Source organism: Mustela lutreola, chromosome 3 (assembly GCF_030435805.1).
Source record: "Mustela lutreola isolate mMusLut2 chromosome 3, mMusLut2.pri, whole genome shotgun sequence".
Taxonomy (NCBI): Eukaryota; Metazoa; Chordata; class Mammalia; order Carnivora; family Mustelidae; genus Mustela; species Mustela lutreola.
The window spans coordinates 78,062,214-78,085,930 of record NC_081292.1 but is presented as its reverse complement, the minus strand read 5'-3'; the positions used below and the strand labels follow the sequence as shown (position 1 = coordinate 78,085,930).

Genomic DNA, 23,717 nt, shown 5'->3' with positions numbered 1-23,717 from the left:
CCATGTTGATACAAAAGTTGGGTATTCATCCTTTCTGATGGAGGCATAATACTCAATTGTATATATGGACCATATCTTCTTTATCATTTGTCCGTTGAAGGGCATCTTGGTTCTTTCCACAGTTTGGTGACTGTGGCCATTGCTGCTATTTTGAGGAACTTCCATAATGTTTTCTACAATGGCTGTACAAGTTTACATCCCTACCAATAGTACATGAGGGTTCCCTTTACCCTACATCTTTGCCAGCACTTCTTATTTCTTGTCTTCTTGATAGTAGCTATTCTGACAGACATGAGGTAATATTTCATTGTGTGTGTATGTTTTTAAATATATATTTTTAAATATTTTATTTATTTATTTGACAGACGGAGATCACAAGTAGGCAGAGAAGCAGGCAGAGAGAGAGGAGGAAGCAGGCTTCCTGCTGAGCAGAGAGCTGATGCAGGGCTAGATCCCAGGACTCTGGGATCATGACCTGAGTGGAAGGCAGATGTTTTAACCCACTGAGCCACCCAAGTGCCCCTTAAAGATATTATTTTTAAGTAATCTCCACACTTAAAGTGGGGCTTGAACCTACGACCCTAAGATCAAGAGTCCCTTGGTGCCCCTCATTGTAGTATTAATTTGCATTTTCCTTATGATACTGATGTTGAGAATCTTTTCAAGTACTTGTTGGCCACCTATATGTTTTCTTTGGAAAAATGTCTATTAAGGCCCTCTGACCATTTTAAATCAGATTATATGTTTTTTGGTGTTGAGTTGTATTATAAGTTCTTTATATATTTTGTATATTAGCCTCTCATTAGATCTATCATTTGCAAGTATCTTGTCCCAATCACTGTGTTGACTTCTTCTTCTTCTTCTTTTTTTTTTTTTTTTTTTTTTTTTTGGTTGGTGTGTTGATGGTTTCCTTTGCTGTGCAAAAGCTTTTTATTTTGGTGAGTTGATTTTTGTGTTTTTTTCCTTTGCCTAGGGACACATACCTAGAAAAAATGTTGCTAATAGCAATATCAAAGAGATGACTGCCTTTTTGTTTTTCAAAGGAATTTTTCAGGTCTCCCACTTAGGTCTTTAGTCTATTTTTTAGTTTATTTTTGTGTAGTGTAAGAAAGTGGTCAGGTTTCATTCTTTTGCATGGAGCTCTCCAGTTTTCTAACATCCTTTATTGAAAAGACTGTTTTTTCCCTATGGCATATTCTTGCCTCCTTTCTTGTGAATCAATTGATCATATGGGTATAGGCTTATTTCTGTGCTCCCTATTCTGTTCCATTGATTTATGTGTCTGTTTTTGTGTTGGTACTGTATTGTTTTGATTACTCTAGCTTTGTAGTGTATCTTGAAATCCGGAATTGAGATATCCCCAACATTGTTCTTCTTTTTTAAGATTGCTTTGGCTCTTTTTTATGTGGTTCCATAAAAATGTTAGTATTATTTGTTCTAGTTCTGGGAAAAATGTTGGTATTTTGATTGGGATTGCATCAAATCTGTTGATTGCTTTTAGTAGCATGGACATTTTAATGATATTAAGTCTTCCAATCTATGAGCGAGCTTTCTTTCTTTCTTTCTTTCTTTCTTTCTTTCTTTGTTTTCTTTCATTTCTTTGATCAGTGTTTTATAGTTTTCAGAGAATAGGTTTTTCAGCTTCTAGGTATTTTTTTCTTTTTGGTGTAATTGTAAATGGGGTTGTTTTCTTAATTTCCCTTTCTGCTACTTTGTTACTAGTGTATAGAAATGCAACAGATTTTTTGTATATTATCTTGTATCTTGCCCCTTTACTGAATTTATTAATCAGTTCTAATAATTTTTTATTGGAGACTAGAGTTTTCTAAATATAGTGTCATGTCATCTGTAAAAAGTGACAGTTTTACTTTTTATTTATCAATTTGGATACTTTATACTTACTTTTTCTTGTCTGATTGCTGCTGCTAGGACTTTCAGCACTATGTTGAATAGATGTAAGAATGAAGGTCCTTGTCTTATTCTGGATTTTAGAGGAAAAGTTTTCATTTTTCACCAATGATTATGATGTTAGCTGTGAGTTTGTCATCTATGATCTTTATTATGTTGAAATAGATTCCCTCTAAATCCACTTTATTGTTTTTTCCCCTTAAATTATGAATGGATATTGTATTTTGTCAAGTGCTTTTTCTGCATCTATTGAGATCAATCATTTTACAATGTGATGTATCACATTGATTTGTTAATATTGAACCACCCTTTTATCCCTGGAATAAATCCCACTTGATTATGGCAAATAATTTTTGTAAATTTATTGTTGAATTTGGTTTGCTAATATTTTGCTGAGGGTTTTTGCATCTATCTTTATCAGAGATTGTGGCCTGAAATTTTGTTTTTATTTTTGTTGTTTTTTTTGTAGTACTTTTGTCTGATTTTGGTGCCAGCATAATGGTGGCCTTAGGACAAATCTGGAAGTTTTCCTTCTATCTTTTGGATCATTTAGAGAAGAATATATATTAACTCTTCTTTAACTGTTTGGTGGAATTTACCTGGGAAACCATCTGGTCTTGGACTTTTGTTTGTAGGGAGATTTTTGAATATTGGCTCAATTGGTTTCTTCAAATTTTTAATTTCTCCCTGATTTGGTTTTAAGAGATTATATATTTCTAGGAATTTATCCTTTTCTTCTATGTTACCAAATTTGTTGGCATATAATTTTCATAATATTCTCTTATAATCTTTTGTATTTCCGTGTTGTTGCTTGTTATTTCTCCATTTTTTGTTTATTTGAGTCCCGTCTCTCTTTCTCTGTTTTAATGATGAATTTGGCTAAAGGTTTATCAATTTTCCTTATCTTTTTTGTTTTATTGTTTTTTTTCTATTATTTTGTTAGTTTCTATATTATTTACTTCTGCTTTAATTTTCATTATTTCCTTCCTTCTACTAGATTCTGCTTTGTTTATTTTTCTTTTTCTAGTTCCTTGAGGTGTCAGATTAGGTTGTTTATTTGAGATTTTTCTTGTTTCTTGAGGTAGACTATAAACTTTTCTTTCAGAACTGCTTTTACTTCATCCAAAAGAATTTGGACCATTATATTTTCATTTTCGCTTGTCTCCATGTATTTTTTTTTGTTTCTACTTTGATTTTGTGGTGGGCCCATTCATTGTTTAGTTACATGTTGTTTAGCCTCCATGTGTTTGTGTTTTTTTCCAGATTTTTTTCTTGTAATTGATTTCCACTTTCACACTGTTGTGGTCAGAATACATGCTTGATATAATTTTAGTCTTTTTAAATTTATTGAGACTTGTTTTGTGGTCTAATATGTTATCTATCCTGGAGAATGGTCTGTGTACAGTTGAAAAAAATGTGTATTCTTTTGTTTTTGGATGGAATGTTATACATATATTTGTTAGGTCCATCTGGTTTAATATGTCACTCAAAGCCACTGTTTGTTGAATTTCTGTTTGGATGATATATTCATTGATATAAGTGGCATCTTAAAGTTCCCCACTATGATTGTAATACTGTCAATTTCTTTTGATGGCTATTAATATTTGCTTTATGTATTTAGATATTCCTGTGTTGGGGGCATAGATATTCATAATTGTTATATCCTCTTGTTTGATTAATATCTTTATCATTATATAGTGTCCTCTTTGTCTCTTGCTATAGCCTTTAAGGTTTATTTTGTCTAATAAGCATTGCTTTCCCAGTTTTGTTTTTGTTTTTGTTTTTTTGTTTCTATTTGCATGACATGTTTTTCTATCTCATTTTCAGCTTGTATATGTCTTTAGGTCTGAAGTGAGTCTCTTGTAGTCAGCATATTGAATGAGTCTTGGTTTTTTATTCATTTAGTGACATTATGTCTTTTGATTTGACATGTAGTCCATTTATATTCAAAGTAATTATTGATGGGTATGTGCTCATTGCCATTTTGTTAATTATTTTCTGGTTGTTTTTGTAGTTTGTCTCTCTTCCTTTGTTATTTTCTTGCTGTCTTCCCTGTGGTTTAATGTTTTTATAAGTGTTGTGTTTGGCTTTCTCTCTCTTTATTTTTTTGATTTGTGGTTACCACTGGGTTTATATATACATTTTATGCATGTAGCAGTCTATATTAAGTTGATGTCATATTTTATGTCTTTTTACTTTGTGTATCCCTTGACTAATTTTTATAGACATAACTAATTATAGTACTTTTGTATTCTAACCTTTACTGTGGCTTTATAATTAATAAATTTACTACCTTCATTGTAGGTTTTCTTTTACCTGCAAAATTTTTCCTTTCATAATTTTCTTACTTAGAGTTATGGCCTTTTCTTTCCATTGAAAGAATTGAACGTTTTTTGTAAGGCTGGTTTAATGGTGAGGACTCCTTTAACTTCTGTTTGTCTAGGATCTTGCCTCTGATTCTGAATGGCAACCTTGCTGAGTAGAGTATTTTTGGTTATAGGTTTTTTTCCTTTTAGCACTTTAAATATATCATGCCATTTTTTTTTTTTTTTTTTTTCTGGCCTGCAAAGTTTCTGCTGAAAAATCAGCTGAGAGCCTTATAGGGTTTCCCTTGTAGGTAATGGTTTTCTTTTTTCATGCTGCTTTAAAAATGACATATCATGGGGTGCCTGGGTGGCTCAGTGGGTTAAAGCCTCTGCCTTTAGCTCAGGTCATGATCCCAGGGTCCTAGGATCGAGCCCCGCATTGGGCTCTCTGCTCAGTGGGGAGCCTACTTCCTCCTCTCTCTCTCTGTCTGCCTCTCAGCCTACTTGTGATCTCTATCTGTCAAATGAACAAATAAAATCTTTAAAAAATGATCTATTATTACTTTTTGCCATTTTAATTATTTTGTACCTTGATGTAGCTCTCCTGGCATTCAGCTTCAGGGCTTTCTGTGCTTCCTGGACCTGGATGACTGTTTCCTTCCCTCAATTAGGGAAGTTTTCAGCTATTATTTTTTCAAATACATTTTCTGTCCCTTTCTCTCTTCTCCTTTTGGAATTCCTATAATGTGAATGTTATTATACTTGATGATGTCACTGACCTCCATCAACCCATTCTAATTTTTTTTATTATTCTTTTTTTCTTTTTGCTGTTCAGCTTGGTTACTTTCTATCAACCTGTCTTCCAGATTGCTAATTTGTCTTTCCATTTCTGGTAATCTGCTATTGGTTCCCTCTAATATATTTTTTATGTTTAGTTATTGAAATTTTCAGGTCTAAATGGTTCTTTTAAATGTTTTCTATCTCATTATTGAAGTCCTCACTGAGATCATCTACTGTTTTCTCAAGACCAGTGAGTGTTTTTATGACCATTATTTTGAATTTTTTATTGACCACATTGCTTATCTTTGTTCCATTAGCTCTTTTGCTGTGATTTTGTTTTGTTCTTTCATTTGTGACACATTTCTCTGTCTCCTTATTTTGCCTAACTGTCTGTTTCTATGTATTAAGTAGACTCTCCTGGTCTTAAAAATATGGCCTTGTATAGAAGAGGTCCTGAGGTGCCCTGTAGCACAATCCCTTCTAATCTCTAAACTCAGGAACTCCAGGTATCCTGTGCTGGGCTACGTATGTGCTACTATGGTGGCTGAGCTACTATTTCTTCAGCTTAGTCAGTTGCATTGACCCACTTTGCTCACTTTAGGTGTGCTATGGAGGGTTTGGTCTCTGTGCTATTGAAAGGCCTGTCTGAAGTCACTGTAAGCTCATTGGTGATTGGGGCCAGCAGTCAGACTAGCTATCTGCAATCTGCCTTTCCACCTCAGATGCAAGGATACCAAAGGACAGGACTTGCTCCCTTGGTAGCCAGCTAGGATGCTAGGCTATGAGAATTGCAGGCTCACTGTTACCTGGAGTTATCTATCACCTTTCCAAAGTAGGAGTCATTTTTCTGGTTTCTGCTAGGGATTCTTGCACAGTGTGGCTGGGCAGGAGCTGCTTTGAACAAATGCCTGCTGAGGCAGGTAGGTTGAATGGAGCAGGTCTAGGGGAACACTGGGATAAGGCATGCAGTGCTAGCAAAGTATACAGAGAGGGTTAGCACTGGCTCCCACAACATCTGGCTATTTAGACTGGGAGAGGGAAAGAGAAAAGGCATCTTGTAGTACTTTTGTTCCTGAAGAAGTCTCCTGAAGATCCCTACCCCTCCAGCACACACTCTAAGATTAGTTAATAAATCTTCAGTTGATTTTCAAACTGTTGTTTCTTTGTTGTGTCTCAAGCTGAGTTATTTATTATGCTACTCTTTGAGAGTGGAAACTCAGTTTCCTATTGCCCTCCAGCTCTTCTGGCACTAAGTTCACTAATCTGTAGTGTTACCAGCGTTAAGCCATGTTGATTTTTAAAGCTCCTGAAGTTAAGTCCCACTGGTTCTCATAGCCAGATGTTATGCATACTCATATTCCCAGTGCAGGTCCCCAGTGTGTGGGATACTAATATGGGGTCTGATCCTTTTGCTTCTCTGTGCTTGGGGCTTCCCTCCTGTTTGTGGATAGTCCTGTCAAGGGTTTAGTTTCCAACTATGTCTTTGTCCCTCTTACCTTTTTTGATATGGCCTTCCCTATAAAATTGACTGTAGAAGGTCTGTTCTGCCAGTCTTAAGGCCATTTTCAGAATTAGTTGTATAGATAAAGCTGTTAGTTTATCCATGCAACAAAGTGAGCTCATGATCCTCCTAATTTTTAAATTTTTCCCAACTATCTCATTTTAGCTATTTTTTTTTAAAAAGCCATTAGTGTTGGGGTAATAGTTTATAGGTTTGGTGTCTCAGTCAGTTGAGTATCTGCCTTCAGCTCAGGTCATGATCCTGGGGTCCTGGGATAAAGCCCCATGTCAGGCTCTCTGCTCAGCAGGTAGCCTGCTTCTCGGTCTCCCTCTGCCTGCTGCTCTCCCTTCTTGTGCTAGCTTACTCTTTCTATGTCAAATAAATTTTTAAAAAAGCCATTATCTCACAAAACAAACTGAGGGTTGCCGGGGGGAGGGGGTTTGGGAGAAGGGGGTGGGATTATGGACATTGGGGAGGGTATGTGATTTGGTGAGTGCTGTGAAGTGTGTAAACCTGGTGATTCACAGACCTGGGGATAAAAATATATGTTTATAAAAAATATATGTTTATAAAAAATAAAAAATTAAAAAAAAATATGCTTTTAAAAATTTGATGTTTTTATCAAGCAGTGAGTGAATCCTGGCTGTTGGCATGCACTGCTGTGGCTGCTGAGTCTCACCATAGATATACAGCAGTGGAGGCTGGGCCCATGTCAGGAGTCAGGCTGAGAACATGCAGATACATAGCCAGAGTGGCTTGCTGTAAGTGAGACCAAGTGGTGTGGGCCTGTGATAGGAAATTGGGTTGGAATCAGGCCCACAATCAACAGTAGGGTCTGTTGGTGCACACCCTTGTGGCTACGGGGTCTCCCTATAGGCCTGCATATGGCATGGAGGCTAGTGATGAGCACCAGCATTCAAGGGCACAGCTGGCTGGGCTAGCCAGAGGTGAGCCTAATGGAACAGGCCAGTAACTAGAAACAGAGCTGAGTCTGGACTTACAGGTAGCTGTGGAGGTCTTGGCAGTGAATGTGTACTGCCAAGGCCCCCAAATATTACCATGGGCATACACATGGCAGTAGAGGCTGATGATGAGAGTTGGGCTGTTGGAGTACAAGTACACAGGTAGAGGTGTTGGACTTGAGCATGAACAGTGGTGGAAGTCAGCTACAGATGTCTAGGCTAGCATCTTGCACTTGTAGAGCTTAAGAAGCCTGTGCATTAACTGCTGGTGTGGAACTTGATCTTCAGAAGGATGGGTGGGAGGGAGAAGTAAGGGAATCAGATGGCTGATATCCTTAAAAACAAATACCTGAGGGGAAAAACTGGTGAAATCTGTAGTGGGCCTGTGATGGCTGTGCTGGCCATTGATCTCTTCAGTGGTAAAAGCTGCTAAGGTCCACTGCAGAGCAAATCAGTTTGAACCATGGTCACTCCTGCTGTGAGGTTCATACTAGGAGCCCCTTCTCTTATTCCTTGTTCCTTGACATCTCTATACATCTCAGCATCACCAGTCTCTATGTGGGGTGAAATTGAAGTGATTTTTTTGTGTAGTGCCCTAAAAGGCTGGGAGAAGTTGTTTGTTTGTCCCACTCTCCCTTTCCTAGTGAGGGATAATCTTTGTATCAGTAGTGTTTCTTTTTGGTGCTGAGCTGTGCTGTGCTGTGCTGGGTGATGAGATGATACAGGCCAGAGGAAGCTGTATGCTCCCTTTTTGTGTGGTTATTTTCAGGTGGTTTTTTTTTTTTTCCTTTTCCCCCTCTGTTGCTAAAGTTTCTTAAGTCAATCCTGAGCTCTCCCTGAGCTGCTTTTGTTCTTGGGTAGCTTTCTAATTGTTGAACTTCATGGAGGGATGGAGACAGAGTTTCTCCTACTCCACCATCTGAGTGGTGTCTCTCCTGTTAAGAGTAATATTGAAAAGAGCTGGAATCTGTCCTATGTTTCATAGAACTTATGCTTCCTGTTTTACCCTTTCAGAAGGTATGGTATAGTGTAGTACTATACGGATTCAGGCTGGTAGTCTGTTTCTTCAAAAGGTTATTGTTGGAGTCAACCTGATGCACCCTGTTTGGCATTCCATCAAGTATAATTACAATATAGACCTTGACCTCGGCTAAAGTGGGTTAACATAAAATGCCTAATTGGTATGACGTATGTGGAGTGATATGGAACATCTTCATAGGGCTGACTTAACCTTGAGGGTCTTGAATGAGATAAGAATGGGATCCTTGGTGACTGCCTAATTGGCAGATATCTGCAGAGAGTTAGTCCACTTGTTTATGCAGGGCATTAAGAGCAAAAACCAGACAGTAGGCCTGCTCTAGCAGGTTATCCAGTTCAGAGATTCTACTTTATGGATGGTGAATCCTTCCTTTCATATTTTGATTTTTTATTAAAGTCATACATGTATAACTGTTTTGAAAAATTAGGTAGGAATACAAGGTTTAAAATTTTAAAAAAATAGTAGATCAGTTTCTGACCCTTTACATAACTAATTCCCACTCCACAGAGGCATCCACCTTTAAAACTTATAGCTCTTCCTTCTATTTATTTCTTTATTTCTAAAAATGAGTTTTAAAAATTTTACTTATTGGATGCCTGGGTGGCTCTGTTGGTCAGGCAGACGCATTCAGCTCAGGTTGTGATCCTGGAGTCCTGGAACTGAGTCTTGCATTGGCCTCCCTGCTTCGTGGGTGGTCTTCTTCTCCCTCTGACCCTCCCCCTCTCATGCTCTCAATCTCTCTCATTCTCTCTGTCTCTCAAACAAATAAAATCTTAAAAAATATTTTATTTATTTATTTGATAGAGAGAGAAAGAGCACACAAGCAGGGGAAGTATCAGAGGGAGAGGGAGAAGTGGGCTCTCTGATGAGATGGGAGCCTGATGCGGGGCTCTATCCTAGGACCCTGGGACTATGACCTGAGCCAAAGGCAGACACTTAACTGACTGAGCCACCCAGGCGTCTCTCTAAAAATATTGATTTTTTTTTCAATTTTAGATTTTATTTATTGACTTTCTCCACCTTCTACCTTCTACTTCCTGTCCCTGTTCCTCCCAATAATATTATAATTTTTAAAAATCACTATTGAGAGGTTTTGTTTTAATTACTATGTAAAGATGGTGAATTGCTGAATTAATCTCTTAATCTTCTTTTATATTTTCCTTGTTTCTCTTTTTCTAAGAAAAACCTTATTCAGATTTAATTTGCTTAATAAAACCCCCAATTTCAAGTGTATACTGAAATGGTTTTGACAAATATATAGTCATATAACTGTCATTACAATCTAGATATAGAACATGTCCATCACCTCAGAAAGTTTTCTCATGCTCCTTTGCAGTCAGTCTCCTCTCCCCTTTGCCAATCCCTTGGAAACCACTGATGTATTTTCTATAACTATAGTATTTTTTTTCTAGAATTTCATGTTCATAGTATATGGAATGTAATTTTTGATGTCTGCTTCTATCCCCTAGCAAAATGCTTTTGAGAGTCATTAATGTTGTTACCTGAACCAGTAGTTTGTTTTTCTTCATTGCTGAGTGGCATGCCATTTTATGGATATACCACAGTTTGTTTACCCACTCACCAGTTAAAGGACATTTGTGTTTTTCTAGTTTTTAGCTATTATGAACATGTTATAAAAACATTCATATAAAAGTCCTTTTATAGGACATTTTAAAAGTTTCTCCTAGGTAAATACCTAGAAGTGAAATTGCTGGGTTGTATGTTTAACTTATCAGAAATTGCCTACTCTTTTCAGAAGTGGCTGTACCTTTCTTGTTTATACTTGGTAGTATCAGACCTTTAAATTTTAGTCATTTTAGTGTGTGTTTAATGATGACTCTGTGGTTTTAATTTGCATTTCTGTAATGCCTATTGATGTTTGCCATTCATCTGTCTTCTGTGGTACAGTGTCTTTTCAAATCTTATTTTCTTTTGTATGCTTGTAGTCCTAGAGTGGAAGGAGTTCTTCATGTATTCTGGGCACAATATATTCAGATACATGTTCTCCATATATTTTCTCCCAGTCTATAGCTTGCCTTTTCTTTTTTAAGTGGTCAGACTTGAAACGAGCAAAAGTTGTAAATTTTGGTAAAGTTCTATTTATGTTTTTTTTTTTTTTTTGTGGTTTCTGTCTTTTAAATTCTAAGAATACCTGCCTAGCCCCATCACAAGATTTTCTCCTATATTTTCTTTTAGGAGTTTTATAGTTTTAATTCTTATGTTTGGTCTATTTGACCCACATAGAGTTATTGTTTTGCATATGGTAGGAGGTAAGGGGTGGGGCTTGTTTGTTTCATACAGATATCCAATTATCCCAATACTCTTTGTTTAAAAGAGTATCTTTTTCCCATTGAAATACTTTGAATTGAAAAGGATAGTCTTGTTGAAAATCTGTCAAACATATATATGTGGGTGTATTCTGCACTCTCTATTTCATTGATTATGTGTCTGTTTATATGCCTAAACATACTGTTTATACTGCCTTGATTACTTATAGTTTCATAGTAAGTCTTGGAACCAGATAGTGTGGATTTTTCCATCTTTGTTATCTTTTAAAATGGCTTTGGTTAGTCAACATTCTTTTGTTTTCCTCTTCTTCAAACTCTCCGCTGATAGTTGGAGACCACAGCCCTGTGTGCCTAGCTTGGAATTTTCCCTCACTGCTGAGTATATAGCTATTGAAATAGTCTTAGCCTTTATAGTTCTTGGTGAAAGATATAGACCATAGAAAAATGCAGAAGTTGAGTCAGCTTAGTGCATAGAGGCCATGTGCAAAAAAGCGCAACAGAGAACCATATTTATTGACTCTGTCCAATTTTAAGGCAGTCCATAATTGTCTTGGACTTTCAAATATATATGTTGCTACTTTAAGAGGGAGGAAGCAGAAAGGCGGCTTTTCTGGCCTAGTTCTGTATCTTTTACTACTCAGAAGTTATTTATTTTATGGCTACTTCTAATTTCACACAATCAATCTTCTTCAAACAATTGCAACTAAGATTAAACACTCTTTGCTTGTTGAATTGCTTGGAATAAGATTGCCAATGGTATAATTCCAAGTATTTGTGATTTATATTTGGCTAATACCCACCAAATAAATTTCTTTATAGACACTGCTGTCATCCAGTGGATTCATAACTATGTCCTAAACTCTGATACCCTTTCTTTTATGTTTCTTTTTATTGCTGCATATATGAATTATAATCATTCAGGTGTATAGACAGGAACAGGCACTATTTCGTTAATTTTGTACTTCAGCATATTAATTTTCATTTCCATAAACATTTTAATCTTTGAAATTTACAGAGCTTATATAATTCTTTTTAAAAAAAATATTTTATTTATTTATTTATTTGACAGAGAGAGACACAGAGAGAGGGAACACAAGCAGGGGGAGTGGGAAAAGAAGCAGTTTTCCTGCTGAGCAGGAATCCTGATGCAGGGCTCAATCCCAGGACCCTGGGATAATGACCCGGAGCCAAAGGAAGACGCTTAATGACTAAGCCATCCTGGTACCCCTTGTATATAATTCTTAAGTGAGTTACTAGCCTAATTCAACCTTTCTTAACTTTCTTTTTGTTATTGCCATTTAAAAATAATTAATTAATTAATTAATTGATTTTATAAACATATAATATATTTTTATCCCCAGGGGTACAGGTCTGTGCATTGCCAGGTTTACACACTTCACAGCACTCACCAAAGCACATACCCTCCCCAATGTCCATAACCCCACCCCCCTTCTCCCAACCTTCCTCCCCCCAGCAACCCTCAGTTGTTTTGTGAGATTAAGAGTCACTTATGGTTTGTCTCCCTCCCAATCCCATCTTGTTTCATTTATTCTTCTCCTACCCCCTTAAGCACCCATGTTGCATTTCCACTTCCTCATATCAGGAAGATCATATGATAGTTGTCTTTCTCCGCTTGACTTATTTCACTAAGCATGATATGCTCCAGTTCCATCCATGTTGTCGCAAATGGCAAGATTTCATTTCTTTTGATGGCTGCATAGTATTCCATTGTGTATATATACCACCTCTTCTTTATCCATTCATCTGTTGATGGACATCTAGGTTCTTTCCATACTTTGGCTATTGTGGACATTGCTGCTATAAACATTCGGGTTCATGTGCCCCTTCAGATCACTATGTTTGTATCTTTAGGGTAAATACCCAGTAGTGCAATTGCTGGGTCATAGGGCAGTTCTATTTTCAAAATTTTGAGGAACCTCCATGCTGTTTTCCAGACAGGTTGCACCAGCTTTCATTCCCACCAACAATGTAGGAGGGTTCCCCTTTATCCACATCCTTGCCAGGATCTGTCATTTCCTGACTTGTTAATTTTAGCCATTCTGATTGGTGTGAGGTGATAGCTCATTGTGGTTTTGATTTGTATTTCCCTGATGCCGAGTGATATGGAGCACTTTTTCATGTGTCTGTTGGCCATCTGGATGTCTTCTTTGCAGAAATGTCTGTTCATGTCCTCTGCCCATTTCTTGATTGGATTATTTGTTCTTTGGGTGTTGAGTTTGCTAAGTTCTTTATAGATTTTGGACACTAGCCCTTTATCTGATATGTCGTTTGCAAATATCTTCTCCCATTCTGTCAATTGTCTTTTGTTAACTGTTTCCTTTGCTGTGCAAAAGCTTTTGATCTTGATGAAATCCCAATAGTTCATTTTTGCCCTTGCTTCCCTTGCCTTTGGCGTTGTTCCTAGGAAGATATTTCTGAGGCTGAGGTCGAAGAGGTTGCTGCCTGTGTTCTCCTCAAGGATTTTGATGGATTCCTTTCTCACATTGAGGTCCTTCAACCATTTTGAGTCTATTTTCGTGTGTGGTGTAAGGAAATGGTCCAATTTCATTTTTCTGCATGTGGCTGTCCAATTTTCCCAGCACCATTCATTGAAGAGGCTGTCTTTTTTCCATTGGACATTCTTTCCTGCTTTGTCAAAGATTAGTTGACCATAGAGTTGAGGGTCTATTTCTGGGCTCTCTATTCTGTTCCATTGATCTATGTGTCTGTTTTTGTGCCAGTACCATGCTGTCTTGATGATGACAGCTTTGTAATAGAGCTTGAAGTCCGGAATTGTGATGCCACCACCTTTGGCTTTCTTTTTCAATATTCCTTTGGCTATTTGAGGTCTTTTCTGATTCCACATAAATTTTAGGATTATTTATTCCATTTCTCTGAAAAAGATGGATGGTACTTAGATAGGAATTGCATTAAATGTGTAGATTGCTTTAGGTTGCATAGAAACTTTCACAATATTTATTCTTCCAATCCATGAGCATGGAACTTTTTCCCATTTCTTTGTGTCTTCCTCAATTTCTTTCATGAGTTCTTAATAGTTTTCTGAGTATAGATTCTGTGCCTCTTTGGTTAGGTTTATTCCTAGGTATCTTATGGTTTTGGGTGCAATTGTAAATGGGATTGACTCTTTAATTTCTCTTCTTCTGTCTTGCATTGGTGTAGAGAAATGCAACTGATTTCTGTGCATTGATTTTATATCCTGACACTTTACTGAATTCCTGTACAAGTTCTGGCAGTTTTGGAGTGGAGTCTTTTGGGTTTTCTACATATAGTATCATATCATCTGCAAAGAGTGATAGTATGACTTCTTCTTTGCCAATTTGGATGCCTTTAATTTCCTTTTGTTGTCTGATTGCTGAGGCTAGGACTTCTAGTACTACGTTGAATAGCAGTGGTGATAATGGACATTCCTGCCATGTTCCTGACCTTAGCAGAAAAGCTTTCAGGTTTCAGTTTTCAGGATTTTCTCTTTGTCACTAAGACTTGTCAATTTTACTATTATGTGATGGGGTGTAGGCCTATTCTTATTGATTTTGAGGGGCATTCTCTGCACCTCCTGAATTTTGTGCTTGTTCCCTTTGCCATACTGGTGAATTTCTCCCCAACAATTCTCTCCAGTATACCTTCAGCTCCCCTCTCTCTTTCTTCTTCTTCTGGAATCCCAAATATTCTAATGTTGTTTCATCTTATGGTGTCACTTATCTCTCAAATTCTCCCCTTGTGGTCCAGCAGCTGTTTGTCCCTCTTTTGCTCAGCTTCTTTATTCTCTGTCATTTGGTCTTCTATATCGCTAATTCTTTCTTCTGCCTCATTTATCCTAGCAGTGAGAGCCTCCATTTTTTATTGCACCTCATGAATAGCTTTTTGGATTTCAACTTGGTTAGATTTAGTTCTTTTCTTTTCCAGAAAGAGCTTTTATATCTCCCAAGAGGGTTTCTCTAATATCTTCCATGTCTTTTTCTAGCCCGGCTAGAACCTTGAGAATCATCATTCTGAACTCTAGATCTGACATATTATCAATGTCTGTATTAATTGGGTCCCTAGCCTTTGGTACTGCTTTTTGTTCTTTTTTTTTCTGGTGAATTTTTCTGCCTTGTCATTTTGGCCTGATAAGAGTTTATGAAGGAGCAAGTAAAATACTAAAAGGGTGGCAACAACCCCAGGAAAATATGCTTTAGCCAAATCAGAAGAGATCCCAAATTGTAAGGGCGGAGAAACAGGATAAAAAGAGATTCAGAAAGAAATAAAGAGAAGAAAAAAAAAAAAAGAAAGAAAAGAATTAAAAAAAGAAATCTAATAAAGAAAAGTATAAAAAGAAAAAAATATATATATATTAGATAAACTAGTTAAAAAACGTTAAAAAAGAAAAGGGTAAAAGTTGAAAAAATTTTAGCAGAAGAAGAGAAAAAAATGAAAAAGAAAAATAAAATTAAATTAAATGCAAGACTAAAGAATCATAGGGAGAAAGCCATGAGTTCCGTGCTTTGCTTTCTCCTCGTCTGTAATTCTGCTGCTCTCCTTGTTAGTGAAACTGCACTCCTTGGTAGGTGAACTTGGTATTGGCTGGATTTCTTGTTGATCTTCTGGGGGAGGCGCCTGGTGTAGTGATTCTCAAGTGTCTTTGCGCCAGGCGGAATTGCACTGCCCTTACTAGAGGCCGGGCTGAGTAATCAGCTTCGGTTTGATTTCTGGAGCTTTTGTTCCCTTAGCGCTTTCTGTAGAGTTCCGGAGAACGGGAATACAAATGGCAGCCTCCTTGTCTCTGGACCAGTGGAACCAAGAGCCCGGGGCCCCCTTCCTCAGTGCGCCCTCAGAGAACAGCGCCCAGTAACTCCCGTCTGCCTGACCTCTGGCCGAGCTCTGAGCTCACCGAGCCTGGGATGGGTTCAAGGTAACCCCGAGCTGTGAGCTCATTGTCAGCTCTGTCTCTGTAGCTGGCTTCCCTGTTCTAATACCTGTAAGGTCTGCGACACTCAGACACCCCCGATCCTTCTGTGACCCTGCGGGACCTGAGGCCATGCTGACCCCGTGTTGGCTTCACCTTGGTTTAGCCTCTGGAGAGATGTCCCTCAGCGGAACAGACTTTTAAAAGTCCTGATTTTGTGCTCCATTGCTCCGCCGCTTGCCGGGTGCCGGCCTCTCCCCCTGGGGTCTATCTTCCCGTCTGTTTGGATTCACTTCTCCACCAGTCCTACCTTTCAGAAAGTGGTTGTTTTTCTGTTTCTAGAATTGCTGTTCTTCTTCTCTTAGATCTGCTGATGGATTTGTAGGTGTTTGCAATCTTTAGGTAAGCTATCTAGCTGATCTCCTGCTAGCTGAAGTAGTCTCAGCCTGCTACTTCTCCGCCATCTTGACTCCTCCCCCTGTTTATTTCGTTTTGAAAAGATTTATTTTTAACTAATCTCTACACCCAATGTGGGACCCTAACTCACAAACTTGAGATCAAAAGTTGCATTCTCCATCAGCTCCATCAGCTGAGCCAGCCAGGCTCTCCTCATTACTGCATTTTACTTTATTTTATTTTTTTTTTTCATTATTGCATTTTAAGGAGATAAATATGAAGGAATAGTATTTTCTTGGGTAAAATTGAGTTTTAAAGAGCCACAATCTATTATAATATTTAAACTTTTTGTGCTCTAAGAATGAATTTTTCTCCTTTGAGAGTAATATTGCTCCCCCTTGAAAATACTGGTCTACTTGAATGAAAAGGTAATTCAATTACAATTACAATGATAATAACGCCTTTATTAAGTGACTTTTATGTACCAGACGCTGTACCATGTGCTTAACAAATGTTACCTGATATAGTTATAAAAAAAAATCAATAGTGTATTTCTACTTTTTGAATAAAGAAACTGAGACAGAGTTGTTACGTTTTCTAAAGCTGAGTTTCAAAGTGTAGATCTCAAGATAGTTCTGTGACCTCAAAAATCTACTACTTTCCATTCCTCATAATGATGCTATTCAAATTAGTTGAAGAGTCATGCTATTCTGTGGCCAGAGAACCATGATTTATTGTGGCACCTAAATTTCCAACATATTGACTTCTAGGAATGGTTCTGTTCATCCGCTTTGGCATTGCTTGTAGGTCTCAAATAATTTTTGGTCTGTGAGTTGCTTATAGTTTACTGGGAAGAACATTTAGGAAGTGATTATAAGGAACTCTGGAAATAAAAAAGAATAATTCCTCTAGAATTATTATAACCACATTATAGAATTATTATTACCACTTACAGAATTTTTATAACCACAGAAAACATTATTTTGTTTCTGAAAAATTCAGGCACATTTTCCCAGTATTTTGATTTTCCTAAAGAGCTATTCTCATCATTTAAAGTTCTATCTTTCATGTATTTGCCCATTTAAAAAGGTGAAAATAATATGGTACATGTATACAAGTATAGTTAAATATAAAATGAAACGTTAACCTTTCCCCAGGTCTGGCTTCTAAACTCTAAAGAGGTCTTCAATTTTTCCTCTAAATTTTAAATACATATGTCACCATGTATATATATGTATACCTATGGATATCCTTTTTATTTATAAAATTGAGATTATAGTATTCAAATCATGCCATATTTTGCTTTAGTTATTATTTTAAAATCATTGCACTGTGTAGTATTTCATTGTGGCTATTTTGTGATTTGTCTCATTCTGTATTAAAAGATATATGGTTATGTCCAAATACTCACTATTCCAGGAATCTTGGAGAATGTCCTTAATGCACATAGTTTGACATCTTTGTGAGTATATTTGTACAGTAAATTATAGCAGTGAAACTCTTAGATGAATAGCTTGTGTTATAAATTTTCATAGCTATTGCCAAATTGCCCTTCAAAAAAGGTTTAGGGGGATGTGGACTGATGTCAAACAGTATGGAAAGGCTCACACTCAAAGCACTAGATATTGTAAAACTAAAAATTTTTGCCAATCTGATAGGTGAAAAATGATGTCTTGTTTTTATTTGCCTACCCTTAATTATAAGGGAGGGTGAGCATATTTTCTATTTCTTTGCTTTTTGTTTGTGTGTATGTGTTTTAATGAATTGCTTATTCATATTGTCCATTTTTCTATTGTGAAATTCATGTTTAGCTTTGTTTCATTGATTGTATAACCTCTTTGCAAGTGAAAGAACTGAGTTCTTTTTCATCTGTGTGGCTTTCTCCTGCCCAACTTTATCAGTTTCAGTATGGCATTTATAAGTTCTTACTTGATGTTTAAAACAACTAATTGTATCGAGACATTTATACAAACAAAATGCATGCATTTCAAATCTATAGTGTGATTATTTTGACCCTTGAGCTTACCCTTTAAGTACTACTTCAATAAAAATATAGAACAATTATATAATTCCAAATAGCATCTTCATATTCTCTCAGATAAATCCACCACTCCTGGCCCTAGGAAAGAGTTTATTTGCTTTTTGTTACTGCAACTAAGTGTGTCTTTCTTAGAAGTTCTTATGTGGAATCATACACTATGTGTACAGTATATGTGGAATCATACACTATTGTATACTTGTATATAACTAGGACTTGATCAGCATGAAGCTCAATATTGACACAAATATTTGTATCTATAGTTTATGCCTTTTAATTGCTGAGTTGTGTTTACTTATGTAACACAATTTGCTTAAGTAATCACTTTTTGCATTAGTTTCCTAGGGCTATTCTAACAAATTGAAGTTGAAAACAGGAATTTAATCTTTCACAATTCTGGAAGCTAGAAGTTTGAACTCAAGATATTGGTAGTGCCATACTCTCTCTGACAGCTCTAGGGAAAGACTTTCCTTGCCTGTTAAGGTTGCATTCATAGACACTAGGAATAAGGACTTGAACATATCTTTTTGCGGATACATTTCAACCCACAACAGTTCTCCTCTGGTCCTGGAAAATTCATGTCCTTCATATGTGGGAAATAAATTTACCACACTCAAAAATTCCCTAAAGTATTAACCATTCTAGCATTAACTTTAAGCCCAAAATATCATCTAAATGTAATAATCTCAAAAAGTTTGAGACTTCATCTTTGATTTTATTTAAGTCAGGTATAGGTGAGACATTGGGTATAATCTGTTCTGGGCCAAAATTACTTTCCATCCACAGATTTGTGAAACTGGAAAAGAAGTTATCTGCTTCTGGAATGCAATGGAACAGGCATAGATGGATACTCCCATTCCAAAAGGGAGGAATTTGAAGGAAAAAAGGGGTCACATATTCCAAACAAGTCTGAAATCCAGTAAGGCAAATTTCATTAGATTTTGAGGCCTGAGAATAATCCTCTGTGACTTACTGCTTTGTTCTCTGGGCCCTAGTAGAGAAGTAACTCCATCTTCATGACCCTCAGGATGGTGGCCTTGCCCCAGAGCAGTTATTCCATCCACTTTGGCCATCAGAGTCATTCTTTGTTTATTTCATTCTATTTCTGTCCTTTTTATCTGCTGGAATAAAATTCTTGAAACCGTTGTTGGTCTTCTGTGGATGTCATGGGAATTCACATCTTTAGGCACAAGAGTACTCTATAGAGTCTTCCTGGATGACTAATTTTTACTTCTGGCTTCTGCTGAGAAAATTGATTGGATCCATAAATCACATGTCTGATCTCTTTAGCAAATATTTTTCCTGCCAAATCCTAGGCTTTGTTTATAGAACGTGGTATCTAGATAGGTTGAGAATTTTCCAAATTATTAAGTGCAAGATTCTTTTTGCTTAATAATTCCTGCCTCAATTTATCTCTTTCCTGTTGAATTTGACCATAAACAGCAAGGAGAAACCTGACCACACCTTCTAAATTTCCAAGTTCATCATTATAAGTTCTATTTGCACTACTGAATAATAGAGCACAATTCAGCCAAGTTCTCTGACACTTTCAACATAAGGATACACTGTGCTCCAGTTTTCAATAACATGATTCTCATTTCTGTCACTTTCAATAATAAGTTTCTACCATGATTGGGTATTTAATTTTTACAAAGGCTTATTTATTTATTTATTTGGTCTATTGAGGTAGACAGATACAAGTTCTCCTATTCTGTTAGTGTGATGAATTACATTGATTAATTTCTAAATGTTAAAAAGCTTTGAGTTCCTGGAATAAATCTGCAGATTGTGGTTGACTTGATTTCCTAATATTTTGTTGAGAATATTTTCATTTACATTCATGAGGGTTATTGCTTTGTAGTTTTCTTATTATGCCTTTGTTTTTGGTATCACAGTAATGCTTATCTTACATCATGACTTGGAAACTATTTCAAAGGGTTGGTGTAGGATTTTTAAAAATTTTTTATTTATTTGTTGTTTTTAGTTTTGGTAGAAAATTCACCATCTGGGCCTGTATTTCTTTGTGAAAATAAATTAATTATAAGTTTATTATTTTTTGGAATATATAAAGGCAATTCAAATTGTATAGTTGTTTTGTATGTGATATGGTATTTGAGTCTTTCATCAAGCTATTTGTCTATTCCATGCATCCTGTTTTTCTCCAGTCTATTTACTTACCCCTTCAACCTACTCTTTTTCAAATTGGGATCTAATGGGATATGAAGATTAAGAAGGTTTTTAGAATTTTATCTGCTCACCTTTTCTCTCCCATATTGTTGCTAAGCAAGCTGAGTTAGGTGTCCACAAATTCCTGAAATCTGTGTCACTCTTCTCTTGGCTTTTAGTTTACAGAGATTACAGCATGAGATTTCGTACCTTCTTTGTTTAAATTATGCTATTTTTTTGGCATTTTTTAAAATTAAAAAAGTTATTTTTCATATTTGTTCTGTTAGTTTTTCTGTGATCTGGTCTCTCTACTCCAAAAATGATTTTTTCCCTTTTTGTATGTTGGCCTTAGTACCTCATATAGATTATAAACTGACAGAGGACAAACACATCATTTTATATTTTCCATCTACTCCTCCCTGTAACACCAGACACCTAGTAATGACTCAATGACTTGTTGGTTATTGATTGATTGAAGTGTAAGTTATAAACTTAAAGATGAATCTTGGTTCATGATCTTTACGTTCTACTCTGGCTTTTACAACATCCCCTTCCAAGGTTAGGTTTTAATGATTTAAAGTGGTGTGAAGACCTATGGTAAACTGACATCATATTTCATTATTTTCTTTTTTATTTCTATTCCTATGCTTTTCATCCTTTTCCATCTTAGTTGTTGGAAAATGCAATTTCTTTCCTTATTGATTTGGTCCTTGTACATTTAGCAAGTATTGATTCTCCCCTGAAATCTTTTGCTGCATTTCTAAGAGACTAGAAGCTGAAGAGCTTTATTTCATTTTATTCAAACAAGCACTAACATATAGTTAGTCTACAGAAAACAGATAGAATTTTCCTAGCTGTGTAGTTTGTAATTGCAATTTAACTATTTTTGCCATTGTTAAAGATAGCCTATTATCCTCTTTCAGTTTTTATTTTTATTTTTTATTTTTTAATTTTTTTAGAGAGTTTATGTTTTTGACAGAGTGATAGAGAGAGCACAAATAGACAGAGCAGCAGGCAGATGGAGAGGGAAAAACAGGCTCTCTGCTGAGCAGGGAGTCTGATGCAAGGCTCAATCCCAGGATCATGACCTGAGCTGAAGGCAGCTCCTTAACGGACTGAGCCTCTTCCAGTTTTTAAAAATGAGGTTTTTATTTATGAACTGAATGTTTGTCAGGATGATTTGGTAGTCTAACTTGGCTTTTTGCCATATGTTGGAAAAATAAAGTAGAATTTCCTGTTTCAAAGTAGGTTTTTAAACACATGCATTAATTTAACATATATTCATTGTACTATATAAATAAAATTCAAATTTTGAATTTGACAATTTGAATGATCAAAATGGGAAATAAACTTTAGTTTAAATATAAGAGAGAGAAAACCACAGTCTAAAGAGAAGAATGCAATTTAAATCCATAGTTCTGAATTTTATTGCCTCATATTCTTACTTCTTTTATGTAATCTTGAGTGTATTCCCTAATTTCTCATTATTTCAATTTTCTTATTGATCAACTCTTGATGTTTTTTTCCAAAGAAACCTAACAAAATTAAATTGAAATCCTAGGAAGTAATATCATACCACTCTCAGTATGCTATAATGTTTAGATAATCTCAGTTATATTCACAATAAGCCATATATTTTCTCGCACTGTGTTTATTTTTTGCTGGGATACAAAATTTATTTAACATTTTTTGAATTCAGTTACCTCATCTACTAATTAGGAATACTTAAAACAGTAAGTGTAGAAATTGCCAGATGACCTTTCAAATTCCTTCTAACTTATCTAATTCCAATTTTTATGATTATACAAATTATTAAATAATTTTTTACTTTGGAAAATTAATATCTAAAATCTCAAGATCTTAAAATGTGTAATACTGAATGCACATATTACATGTCATAGATAACAATACTGGAAATATTTTGTCAAAAGGCAGGGAACTTTAGAGAAGTTCCATAGCAACTTTCTTGGAATCCAAGCATGACCGAGTATAATAGGATAATTGTATCTCTTTAACTTTATTATTAAAGATCTAGGAAATAGTCTTACAGTTACATTGTAGGACATAGTAATTTACTGAATATTTAAAAAACCAAGTCTAAATATTGTGCTATAGTACTTTTCCAAAGGAGATGAAGAAGAGTAAGTTATGTCTTTCTGAATTCCCCTGGCTTGATGATGATCATCTCTTCTGAGTCTTCTGTTTTTATATGTTGGTTTAATACTGTGTGTTATTTGTGCTTCTTTAGGTGGTATCTGGAAAATTTCCATAATCACCAGTGACTTGCCAAATTCAGGGACCAGCTCACAGATTTATATTATACTGTATGGACAACATAGAAGTTCAGCTCCTATATATCTTTATGGAACAGATGGATCTCAATTTCAGGATGGCCATGAAGACGTATTTACTGTAAGTAATAAAGCTGAGTAAAACCTGTTAATATAAGTGATACAGGTAGTTGGTACATTGGAATGAATACAATCTATCAAATTGGTGCTTTCTGTTATAACACTCTGGGTCCTGTTGAAGGTCAGTCAAAAGTAATTCATGGCAGTTTTTGTTCATTCAGATTATACACAAGTAAAACTACAATACAATAAGAGACAATAGCTAGAGAGAAATACTAGAAGGCCAACTTTTACTGTTTCTATACTTGTGGCTGTTGGGAGTAAGGGCTTATGCCTTTCTGACTGGGGCTCGAACATATAAAGCTTAAAGTCAAAGTTGCAAAGGAAAAAAAAATTACAAACCTGAGGGTTTTGAAGGAGCGAGGGGTGGGAGGTTGGGGGAGCCAGGTGGTGGGTATTATGGAGGGCATGCATTGCATGGAGCTCTGGGTGTGGTGCAAAAACAATTAATTCTGTTATGCTGAAAAGAAATAAAAAAAATATTAAATAAAAATAAATAAATAAAGGAGAGCAAAGAAGTTATAATCAAATTATTAGTTCATTACTAGACACACTGAGATCAAGATTAGGGAGAAACAGGTAGCAGTATCAGATCAGTTGTTATAGTCAGAAAGATTAGCAACCAAAGGAAAGATGTGAAATCAGTCAAGCACTTAGCACTTTATAGGTATTTAATAATATCTGTTGAATGAATGATTGGATGTATAGAGGGATTATTTTGACTGGGTAGAAAGAGAGAATAAAATCACAATCAGGAAAGAGTATCCTTAAGTGGCTCAAATTGTTATATGATACTCACTTCCATGTGATCCTGAGTATTTGGTTTACTCCAGTCTGTGTACTCAGCCATATAATGTGTTATAGAAGAGTCTGAATCATTTGGAACTAAACTAATTGTTTAGTTTGAACTATCCTTTCCAAAGTTTCTATATGAGTCAATATTTGAAGAAACTCTTTCTTGTGTTGATGGGCACTACATGTAAAAAATGAGGACTTTATCATTATTTTGCATGTGTAAG

General features: G+C 35.9%; 1 protein-coding gene across 1 annotated transcript in view; it reads left to right on the top strand.

The window, feature by feature from the left end:
* Nucleotides 1–23,717, top strand: part of RP1 (RP1 axonemal microtubule associated) — a 363,653-nt gene that overhangs the window by 71,501 nt on the left and 268,435 nt on the right. Inside the window, exon 4 of the mRNA XM_059166436.1 lies at nt 22,536–22,699. Coding sequence (XP_059022419.1) covers nt 22,536–22,699 — 164 coding nt within the window. The remainder of the gene's footprint in view (nt 1–22,535; nt 22,700–23,717) is intronic.